This window comes from Callorhinus ursinus, unplaced genomic scaffold, assembly GCF_003265705.2.
Source record: "Callorhinus ursinus isolate GAN/ISIS: 27379988/994484 unplaced genomic scaffold, GSC_fseal_2.0 scaffold8, whole genome shotgun sequence".
NCBI classification, from domain to species: Eukaryota; Metazoa; Chordata; class Mammalia; order Carnivora; family Otariidae; genus Callorhinus; species Callorhinus ursinus.
In genome coordinates this window covers 51,889,612-51,901,625 of record NW_027397070.1, presented here as the reverse complement: position 1 = coordinate 51,901,625, position 12,014 = coordinate 51,889,612, and the positions used below count along the sequence as shown (strand labels likewise).

The 12,014-nt window shown below is 34.2% G+C and overlaps 1 protein-coding gene across 8 annotated transcripts in view; it reads left to right on the top strand.

Moving 5' to 3' along the window:
• CEP128 (centrosomal protein 128) overlaps positions 1-12,014 on the top strand; it is a 390,388-nt gene that overhangs the window by 168,328 nt on the left and 210,046 nt on the right. For all 8 annotated transcript variants that reach the window (XM_025869528.2, XM_025869531.2, XM_025869529.2 and 5 more), the window contains one exon: positions 5,537-5,729. In XM_025869528.2, coding sequence (XP_025725313.1) covers positions 5,537-5,729 — 193 coding nt within the window. The remainder of the gene's footprint in view (positions 1-5,536; positions 5,730-12,014) is intronic.

The window sequence follows — 12,014 nt, the reverse complement described above, 5'->3', positions numbered from 1 at the left end:
CACACAGACACACACATACACACACACACACACACACACACACGGGTCCATTCCTTACCATTTTCTCTTGTTTTGAATATTGGTAACCGTTTCTTGAGTTCTAGCCTCCCATATGGGCTTTACTCTATACAAAGAGCAAGCTTTCTAAAGAACAGTCCAATTCACTTTCTTGTGTCTCTTTCATACTGTGGTTAGATGGGGATGGTGGTATATCACTCACCCTCACCGTTAGACCCTGTATTCTGCCTCAGTGCTTTATTGAGAGAAAAGTTTTAGTAGAGTGTGCTCCTTTTATCTGGCAAAGAGTTGACTAAGTTTCCTGGTCTCCTGTCCGAAGGAAGCTTTTTATCTCTTTGTATTTGCATGGGTATTTTAAAGTGGATATTGGGAAATGAAGCAGCCTTCATTAAATTTTTGCAATCATAATTGGAAGTCCACAGCTCAATTTAAGTTGGGGACTTCCTGTATTTGCCTAGCGACATTCAGATAAGACAGGGGCCTATAAATGATGTAACAGGTAATAAAGCCAGGTTTCATCTCTGCAAGGAGGTATAATTTTAGCTTTGTTTTCCTGTCCCCTCTTCTTTTGTTTTTTGTTTTTTGTCAAATAACGGCTGAATTGAGGTATAATTCATATACCATACAATTCACCTATTTAGAGTGTACCATTCAGTAGTTTTTAGTATATTCACAGAAGTGTGAAGCCATAACCACAATGAATTTTAGAACATTCTATCACCCCAAAAAGAAAACGTGGACCCTTTAGCCATCACTTATGGATAGCCATAAATCTATCCATTTCACTCATCCCCGCCCACAACCCTAGTCAACAAGTAATCTGCTTTCTATCTCTTTAGATTTGCCAGTTCTGGACATTTCCTATAAATGGAATCATACAATATGTGGTCCTTTATGAATGACTTCTTCCATTCAGCAGAATGTTTTCAAGGTTCATCTGTATTGTAGCATGTGTCAGTACTTCACTTCCTTGCTAAATAATAGTCCATTGTATGGATTCACCACATTTTATTCATCCATTTATCAGTTGATGTTCCTTTGGGTTATTTCCATTTCTTGGATCTCATGAATAATGCTGATATGAACATTTGAGTTCAAGTTTTTCATGAACATATGTTTTCATTTCTCTTAAATATATACTTAAGAGTAGAATTGCTGGGTTATATAGGAACTATGTCTAACCTTTTGAAGAATGGCCAGATTTTTTTACAAGTGGCTGCACCATGGTACACTCCTACCACCATTATATAAGAATTCTAATTCCTCCACACACACCAACAGTTGTTATCATCTGTCTTTTTGATTCTAGCTATCCTCCTGAGTGTGAAAGGGAATCTCATTGTGGTTTTGATTTGCATTTCTGTGATGGTTAATGATATTGAGCTTCGTTTCATGTGATTATTGGCTATTTGTGTATGTTGGAAGAAACGTCCCTTGCTCAATTCATTATTTTTTTTGTTACTGAGTTCTTTATCTTAAATAGTTCTTTCTCAGATATATGATCTATAAATATTCTCTCCTGTTCAGTGGGTTGTCTTTTCACTGTGTTGATTGTAATCTTTGAAGCACATGTTTTTAATTTTGGTGAAGTCCAGTTTATCAGCTTTTTTTCTTTGGTTGCTTGTGTTTTTGGTGTCGTATCTATGACATCATTGCCAAACCAAGGTTACTAAGACTTGTGCCTGTGCTTTTTTTAAGGAATTTGCTATTTTTAGTTCTTACATTTAGGTCTTTGATTCATTTTGAGTTAATTTTCATATATGGTATGAAGTATGGCTCCAGATCCTTACTTTTTATGTGGATATTCAGTTGCCCCAGGACTGTTGGTTGAAAAGACTAATCTTTCCTCATCAAATTGTTTTGGAAGTCTTGTTGAAAATCAATTGACCATGTATGTATGGGTTTATTTCTGGACTCTCAGTTTAATTCCATTGATCTATGTCTATCCTGATGCCAGTATCACACTGTTTTGATTACTACAGCTTTCTAGTCAGCTTTGAAATCAGTTAAGTGTGACTCCTCCACCTTTTTTCTTTTTCAATACCTGTTTTTGGCTATTCTGGGTCCCTTGAATATCCATATGAAATATAAGATCACCTTGTCAATTTTTCCAAAGATGCCAGCGGGGATTTTGATAGCATTTTCATTGAATCTGTAGATCAGTTTGGGGACTGTTTCTATCTTAAAGGTATTAAGTCTTCTGATATATGTACATATGGATCATCTTCTCGTTTATTTAGGTCTTTAATTTTTTCAGCAGTGTTTTGTAGTTTTCAGAGTGTAAGTTTTACACTTCTTCAAAAAAGTATGTTATTAAGTATTCTTTTGATGTTATTATAACATTGTCTTTTTAACTTTATTTTTGGGTTGATCATTCAAGTGTATAGAAATACAAATAATTTATGTATATTGATATTTTCCTGTATAATTACCCTTCCAGGACATCCTAATACAATGTTAGAAGTGGTGAGAGGAGACATTCTTTTCTTGTTTCTGATCTTAGGGAGAAAGCATTCAGTCTTTAACCATTAAGGGTCATAATAGTTAAGGGTTGTTCATAGATATGTTTTATCAGGTTGAGAAAGTTCCCTCTATTCTTAGTTTGTTGAATGACTTTATTGTGAATAGGTGCTGAATGTCATCATACACTTTTTCTGAACCTTTTGATATGATCACGTGGCTTTTGCTCTAATTCTTAAAAGACATCTGTGGGGGTGGCATTTTGGGCCCCAGTGTTCTCAGGCTGCTGTGTTTGAGGTAGAGTGGCCACCCTGTCAGTGAGGGGTTGGTGGAGGAGGGAATCCCTAGTGATCTCCACTGCCCTTGCCAGGACTTTAGCCTACGCAGATCAGAGCTGTGAAAATGAAAAATCCTAGTGGTCTGCCCTTCCAGTGCAATACCTACTATTATGTTCTGTTTCTACTCATAGCATTTCTTACTCCAACTGTGTGACTTTTCCACGTAAGATAATTTCTCCAGTTCTCTGCAGACACCCAACTGGGTGTCCTACAATTTAATTCAGCTCTGACACAAACTACCCAGAGTTAGTAGATACCACAGATTAAGGGCTCAGTCCCATCTGCACTCAGTTCAGATGCCAATCATAAGTAATGGGTCCCCAGGTTACCTAACTTCCATCTGACATGGCTACAAATTAGGGGTTCCCATTGCTCTCTCCTCAGGTTTAGTAATTTGCTGTAATGGCTCACAGATCGAAGGGAAGTACTTTACTTACTATTACCAGTTTATTTATGAAGAACAGAAATAAGCAGCCGGATGAAGAGATTATATAGGGTAAGGTCCCAAAGTACTTTACTTACTATTACCAGTTTATTTATGAAGAACAGAAAGAAGCAGCCGGATGAAGAGATTATATAGCATAAGGTCCCAAAGAGTCTGCATAGAGTTTGGGGGTATTTCATACTCCTGGCACTCCAGTGATGTGTTCACTGATGTGGAAACTAATCAAATCTCATTGTTCAAGAGTTTTTATAGAACTTAAGCTCCAGTGGACCCTGTATGCCCACTTTCTAGAGTTTGAAGGGTAGGCCTGGAAATTCCAGATCCCTCATCATCAGTCCCATCCTGAGGCTATCCAGTGACCCCACCCTAAACCACCTCATTAGCATGAACTCTGATTGGATCCAAGAGCTTGTTATGAATAACAAAGGACATTGTTATGCTGGAAGTTCCAAGGATTTAGGAGCTCTGTGCCAAGAATTAGGGACAAAGACCAAATATCTTTCTTATTATGCCACAATACCATATAACTTGACTGTGAACTGGGGAAAGAGGGAGCCCTGTCTTCTTAACAATACCCTTCTGGACTGTGGAGTGGAGCTTTGGTCACACAGGGTGTGTTCCTACACCTAACATTTTCATGTAAGAGCAGCTTCACAGAACTCCTGCCCTCATTCTGGAAGTGGAACTTCTGTGCAGTCCCTGCTTTGTTTTTGATGAGCATTTATAATAAATGTGATCTACGTTTTGCCTTTACAAGCATGATTTCCCTTCACTTAACACATTCACATACTATACATTGTTTGCCTTACAATTTAGGGTATAATTTTTCCACAATTTGACTAGTGATGATAACTTGTTCTATGTCCCAGAGATACTGTCTGCTAGACAGACCTGACCAGACGTCAGTTCTGGGGCTGTTTGAAAGCTGATTTTTGTGGGGAGCCCCCGTTCAGGGTCCATATCCCAGTCCCACTTTATCATAGGCTGAAGTATCACAGCCAGTTTTAATATACTGTGGCATATCCTGAGAACCTCCTTGATTTCTGGAGGCCTAGAACTTTCTTGCTTACTGATGAACACTATTCAGGGAAATTATCCCTTAGCTTAACCTAATTTTCCTGTTTGGTCCACTGCTTCCTTTATTTTGCTTCTTACCAAAATAAAGACTGTTTTAGGTTATTTAAAATCAACTAGAATTTGAAGGGTAGCCTCACTTGGGAAGGTTCCTAAGAGCTGACTGAAATCGTGTTCTAGTGAAGGTGAAAGATTTTTTTTTTTCCTTATCCCTGATTTAAATACCTAAATAATAAAGATGGTGAGGTTAGAGTCTGTGAAAAAGAGTTGCTTCAATTAAATTTCCTAGTCTAAATTTCCTAGTCTTTTAAATGTGGGCAAAAACTGACTTTATCTTCCTCATAGTACATAGAATATCTCTACATGATTATCTGGACCTTTGGGGATATGCATTTTTAGCAACGAAACCTAGGAATTTTATCCTTTTTTTTAATTAGTATTATTTTTTAGTTTAAAATTCTTTATTTAAATTCATTGTAGTTAACATCACCCAGTTACCCCATCCCTCCACCCACCTCCCCTCCAGCAACCCTCAGTTTGTTTCCTAGAGTTCAGCATCTCTTATGGTTTGCCTCTCTCTCTATTTTCATCTTATTTTATTGTTCCTTCCCTTTCCTTATGTTCATCTGTCTTGTTTCTTGAATTCCACATATGAGTGAAATCATATGGTATTTGTCTTTCTCTGACTGATTTATTTTGCTTAGCATAATACCCTTTAGTTCCGTCCACATCATTGCAAATGGCAAGATTTCATTCTTTTTGATGTCTTTTTTTGAAGAAAAAAAATCTCTGAATTCAAACTCCGTTTTGTGACAAGTCTGTAGTGTTCTATTCTGGGGTACTTTTTACTTTAAAAATGCTTAAAAATGTACTAGACTGCCTTATATATCACATTAGGGAGCTAGTTGTATTATGATTCCAAGTTCAGTAGGCCAAACTTTTCCATAGTATTGCCTTTCCAAAGATGATAGAGAATATCAAATATTTTATAAAAGTCCAAGAAAATCATGGCTTAATTTCTGTACCAACTTTTAACTAATATAAATCACTATCAAATTAAAATATTATGGGTACTTTTTTATTTTGCTTAAATTTGTTATTGTTTATATTTGTTTGGCTTATCATGACTTTTCCCTCATGTTTTGAAATGTTACTGTTTTCTAGATTTTTAAAAAACAAGATATATAAATGTCTTTTTTAGACTAAACTTCAGTGGCTCTGTGAGGAACTGAAAGAGAGAGAAAACCGAGAAAAAAATCTGCGGCACCAGCTGATACTGTGCAGACAACAGCTGAGGAATATGACGGAAAACAAGGAATCTGAGCTCCAGTGTCTCTTTGAACAGATAGAAAGACAGGAGCAGCTTCTGGAAGAAATACACCAGGAGAAAAGAGGTGTGTTAGCTCTTTGTACTCTTATTTTTCTTTGTTTGTATTTGTGGAATCCTCGGATTTGAAAGAAAAACCTGTTTCTCTTGTCTCTACTTTGAATTATTTCTGAATCCCTCTCCTTTCCTGTCTCTCATCTCCCTATCTTTCCTCATTTCTGGGTCCAGAAGAGAAAACTGTTCGCCCTAAGAGTTTTTCCTTCAGCTTGTGCATCTCTCCTGGGTAGATAGCCCTATGTCTGTTGCCATTTGCAGGTATTAATGTGTTCAGACGTTTGTGCTTCCCTGATAAAATGCTGAAGTTTATATTTTACTTCAGGAGAATATTCATTAATTTATTCAATAAATACTCTGTGCCTATTTTGTCTTGGGCACTATTAAAAGTGCTGAGGCTACATCATGAATAAAGCAAAAAAAAAATCTTATTTAGCTTAATTGTATAGAGTGGAGTGACAGATAATAAATATAATGCATAGGTAAATTGTTTAATATATTAGAAGATTATAAGCACAATTGTGCAAACAGTAGAGTAAGGAGTATGGGAGAGCAGGGGGCAGGGATTAATATGTTAAATATGTAGGCAGTACTTTAAAAGTTAGACAAGAACTTTGGAAAACTGCTTTTCTTTTTGGTTCTACTAGGGATACATCATGATGGGAAGAAGAAAAACAGCATTATGTATGGAAATCCTGTGTTTCTTATGTTGTGTTGGCCTTAGGTCTTTTCTTTATTGGTGAACTTTATTAAGAACCAGAAAGAGGCTTAATATAGTGTCCCACTAAAAAAACCAAAATATTAACATATGATAGCCCCCTAAAAATTTTTTTTGGTTTTTCATTTCAGTTATCAGGATTATTCCTTCTACAGGTACCAATTAAAAATTATTTTTGCTATATGCGTGATTCTCAGTTTTGTCTTTTTTTTTTTTTTTTGGTGTCAGGACCACTTTACATTTGTAACATTTTTGAGAACTCAAAGAGCTTTAATCAATGTATGTTATATGCATTAATATCTACCGTATTAAAAATTAAATCTGAGCATTTAAAAATGTTCATTCCTTTAAAATAATAATTACAAACATATTATGTTATTAACATAAAAATTAATGACCTTTCACTAGTTCCAATACAAAAATATTGATGATGGCATTGTTTTGCACTTTTGTAAATCTCTTTCATTGTTGTCTTAAAAGAAGACAGCTGCATTTTTGTGTTTGCTTCTGTATTCTGTTGTTATATTCCATGCCTAAGCTCTGGAAAAACTGAACTGTGTTTATGAGAACTTGAGTGTGAAAGAGGCAAGTAATAGCTTCATATTATTAATAAGAGGTCTTGGATGATCCCCAAACCATCCATTGCAAACTGCTGCTATAGTACAATTGAAAAATGTGCTAGTAGGAAAAGTCAGAGGATGCCGATAGATAGATAGATAGATAGAAATATATTTATATATTTTAAGGACAGTACAATAGAATCTAATTATGAACTTTATAGATAAAACATTGTATGATCTCTGTACATGTTATAGACTATTTACAAACACTAGATTGCAACCTGGTTTTTCTTTTAATAAATATTATCACCCAGTAAATTATTTTTTTGTATAAGAATTAATGCAGTAGTATATTATAAATACCTATAACCCTTAGGGGGACAAATCCAAAAGGAAAGAACCGAATATTTGTGCACTGAAATAATTATGTTTAAATGCCCAGCCTTTTCATAAAACCTCAGAAGGTAAGTTTTAAAGGTTATAATTTCTCAAGGTGATTCTTTTATTTCTACTATGCAAATTTAATAAAAATTTATTGCTTATTTTGTATCCACAGAGCCTTGAATTCCTTTATGCATCTTAGAATCAGCTTGTCAGTTTTGTTTTTTTAAAGACTCTACTAGTGTTTTGGGGCGCCTGGGTCGCTCAGTCTTTAAGCGTCTGCCTTCAGCTTAGGTCATGATCCCAGGGTCCTGGGATCCAGCCCTGCTTTGGGGCTCCCTGCTCAGTGGGAAGCCTGCTTCTTCCTCTCCCACTTCCCCTGCTTGTATTCCCTCTCTCGCTGTCTCTCTCTCTCTCTCAAAGAAATAAATAATCTTTAAAGAATCTACTAGTGTTTTAATAAGACTGTTAAATGTACACATTTAAGAATGGATATCTTGATATTAAATATTCCAATCCATGAACATGGTATATCTGTGCATTTATTTAGGTTTTTAACTTTTGTCATGGATATTTTATACTTTTCAGCAGACAGGTCTTGAACTTTTTTTTCAGATTTATTCCTAATTTTTTTCTGATTTATGGTGTTATGTTAAATATTTTAAAAACATGAATTTCCAACGTTCTTTTCTAGTATATAGAAGTATAATTGATTTTTTTGTGTGTATTAACCTTATATTCTTTAACTGTGTTAAGCTCATTTATTAGTTGTAGTAGCTGTTTGTTTTTGTTATCATTGTTTTTGATTTCTTAGCACTTAGCGTTTTCTTTATACATAATCATTTCACCTACAAATAAAGACAGTTTTTGCTTCTCCTGGTGGGTGTTTTCTTTTTTCTTTTTTTTTTTTCTTTCTTTCTTTCTTTTTTTCCTTTTTTTGTCTTAACTGGATTGGACCTCCAGTACATATTAAACTAACCTTATATTCCTGGGATCAACTCTACTTTGTCAAAATGTATCTTCCCATTTACGTATGGCTGGATTTGATTTATTAATAGTTAAGGTATTTTGCATCTGTTTTCATGAGGAATATTGTTCTTTAGCTTCTTGTAATGTCTTTATCTGATTTGAATGTTAATATAACAGTGACCTCTTAAAATAAGTTGTGTTTCCCTTTTACTTTTGGAAACATTTATATAAAGTGTGTTTTATTTCTTTTAAGTGCATGATAGAATTCATTAATGAAGCATCCTTGGCCTATAGTTTTCATTTGGGTAAGGCTTTAAATTTCAAACTCAAATTCTTTAATAGCTGTATGGCTATTCAGAATTTCTCCTTCTTCTTGAGTCAGTTTTATTAATTGTGCCTTTCAACATATTTGCTCATTTCATCTAAATTGTCAAATTTGTTGGCTTAAAATTTCTCATAATATCCCTTTTTAAATTCTTTTAATTTCTGTAAGATCTGTACTGATGCTTCCTATTATATTCCTAATATTAGTAATTTTCTTTTATCCTTTATAAGTCTTGAGGGTTTTAATTTTATTAATATTTTCAAAGAAACAACATTTGAATTTAATTTCTATTTGTCTTTTTAATGTTGATCTCTACTTTTATTTTTAATTACCCTTATTTTACTTACTTTGTGTATCATTTGCTTTTTTCTCTGGATTCTTAGGTCAGAAGCCTTATTTTAATAACTTTCTTAATATTGTCATTAAAGTTCTAAATTTCTATCTTAGCAATACTTGAAATGTATTCCACAAATGTTTCAATGTCATGTTTTCATTATCATTTAGTTTGAATGAGAAAATATTTCCCATGTGATTTCTTCTTTGACCTGTGGGTATTTTAGAAGAATACTACTTAGCTTCCAATTATGTGGAGAGTTTTCTGCATATTTTATTACTGATTTCTAACTTAATACCCTTGTGGTCGTAGAATATACTTTCCATATTTTCTATCCTTTGAAATTTACCAGGACTTGTTTTATAGCCCCAAATGTGATCTGTCCTAGTGAATTTTCCATGTGTACTTAAAAGCAAGTTATGTTATGCATTTATTATGAAATATTTTATAAATATCAGTTATGTCAAATTCTTTCAAAATGTTTTCTGTCCTTGGTGATTTCTGTATCCCTACTGATTTTGTCTTTTTCTATCAATAACTGATAGAGCATGGTTACAATATCCAGCTATTTACTTTGATTGTGTACATGTTTGTCATTTTTTTTTGGGGCTTTATATATTTTGAGGCTGTTATTAGATCTATTTTAGTTAGTATTGATTGTGTAAATATGTCTACTCTGAGCCTATTGTAATAGTCTCAATAAAAGCAAAAGAAGACAGGTATGGGTAGTGGCAACAAATGCAAAAGGTATTATGGAGGAATTAGGGCAAGATGGGGCAGTGTAGGTGATAGAACACATATAGGAGAATCTAAGGTCTCAGTGGTTTTGCCACTGGGAGAAATAAGGAAGTTGAGAAGTAGGGGCTGATTTGATGGCAGGGAAAGAGGAATCCTATTTTTTACCTATTCCTTAATGTCATAAAGGAAAAAAAGTTTTTGTTAACAAAGAAATGATATGGTAGTCTCTTACCTTATGTATGTAAGATGTATTAGGTGTGTCTGTGATTCAGAAATAGTGCGGACTTAATATGAATAATGAAGACTAAGCAAAGGCTGTTACAGTTGGAGACATATAAACATATTTATTAGGTAGAGTGAAATAAATATGTTACTAGAAATACAAGCAACATGTTATGGTGAAATTGGGAGTATTGATTACTTGAGTAGAGGCCCATATGGGGAGGTTATTTGTAGGGCATGTCCTTTGATTTAGATCTTGAAGAATGTAGCAGGATTTCTATAAGAGAGAAGAGGAAGAAAGATTCTGTGCAGGATTTATCTGCATAGTGATCTCTTCTTGGGTACTTTAGCATTTGCTTACCATGGTGTATATATAGGAGAGGTGACAGGCAGCAAGACTGATGGTTAAATTTATATATTTCTGAAACATCAAAATGAATTGTTGTAGAAATTTATATTTAATTCCTTTCCTAATCTTAGAAACTTACCTGTTAAAACAAGGTTAACCTATTTATAAGGGAAATATGACAGAGAAACTTTCTATTCATTGCAGTTGCCATTCTCTGCACTAATATATTTAGTTTGATTTAATGTCATATTAACTAACATGTGCCATATTAACTGAAACCCATGTACAAGGAGTTTATCAGTGAGTGCTGCCAGATTTGTTTATCTGAATTGTCTATGCTTCCTGGGCTATTCTAGGCATGTAGGTTTGGCTTGGAGTGTTCAAAAAGGAGAGGAACTTTAATGAGAAGTTAATGTCATGGCCCTCTTAGAAGTTCAGTAATTATTGACTTAGGAATTCATCATTGTTATGAATGGTAACAAAGACCAGAATAAAGAGATGTAAACTGCAGCTGGGAGTCGTTAGGTATATTTTCACTTGTGTAGGTAGTTATTTTTAATAATTTCTTAATAAACCAACAGCTGTCTACCTTCTTAATATTCTGATAAGCCACTGCTCCTGTATGTGCCCTTATTTCTCTGTAAAAATACTTTGAAACTATGAGGTTTACTAAAAACTAACATTTTATGTGGAAATTGAAAGGATTCCCTTTTTCAAAGAGCTTCAGAAGGGGGGGCATTTGTATAGGATGATTTAAACTCATTCTTGCTATGCTAATGTGAAATGCATATACATATGAAATGCTAATGATGATGAACAAATATAGCAGGTAATTTTCTTAACATAGTTTTCCTTAAACTGAAATTACAAAGTTTTAGTTAAACAAGGGACCTGTCTTACTTTCCAGGCATTCTGTGGTTGTGACTATGACTATTTAGTGTACATAATTTTTCTTCTTGGCGTAATTAGAAATTGACATGGCCTCTGAAATTCTTTTCCCTTAAAGGTGAAATTTGATTGTCTTATCCAGTTTCTAGTTTTGAGTAGTTGTTATATTCATTTGTCTTTGTTGGATTAGGTGGGCTCTTCCCCAAGCCCTACTACCCTGATAATATGATAGGTACAAATGCCTAGAAAGATAGTTAATTCTCAGCAGCATGCACTCTAGATTCAGGCTTCCCTAATTTATCTCTTCCTGTCATATATCACTTATTGGGAATGTACATGCAAGGATGAAATAGGCCATTGTCAAGGCCTCTTTGTTAGGGAGTTACCTTTTCTGAATAAAAGGGAAAATACTAAAAGAATGTGGAAGAAGGGAAGTAGTTCTTCAGCCACTTCAGAAGGTAATATTTTTTGCAGCAGAAGAGTAATTGCTCAGATCATTTTTTTTTTTTTTTTTTTGGGTAGGAACTATGCCTTAGCCAAGAAGTAGGCAGTAGAGAAAAAGTAGATTAAAAAAAAAAAAAACCCAGAAAAGCAAAAAACAATGTACTCTCTGTAACCAGAATAAGCTCTGCATAACCAAAAGGCAAATCAGCAAATGTTTGGCAGAAATAAGTAATTTAATCAGAGTGGTTTATATTTTGTTTATGATACTCTGGGATTAGGTCACAATATTTGTCTTTCCTAATATTTCAGTTATGTATTACATTTTACAGTAGAAATATTTAAACCATTTATGTTTTTTTTTTCATTTCAT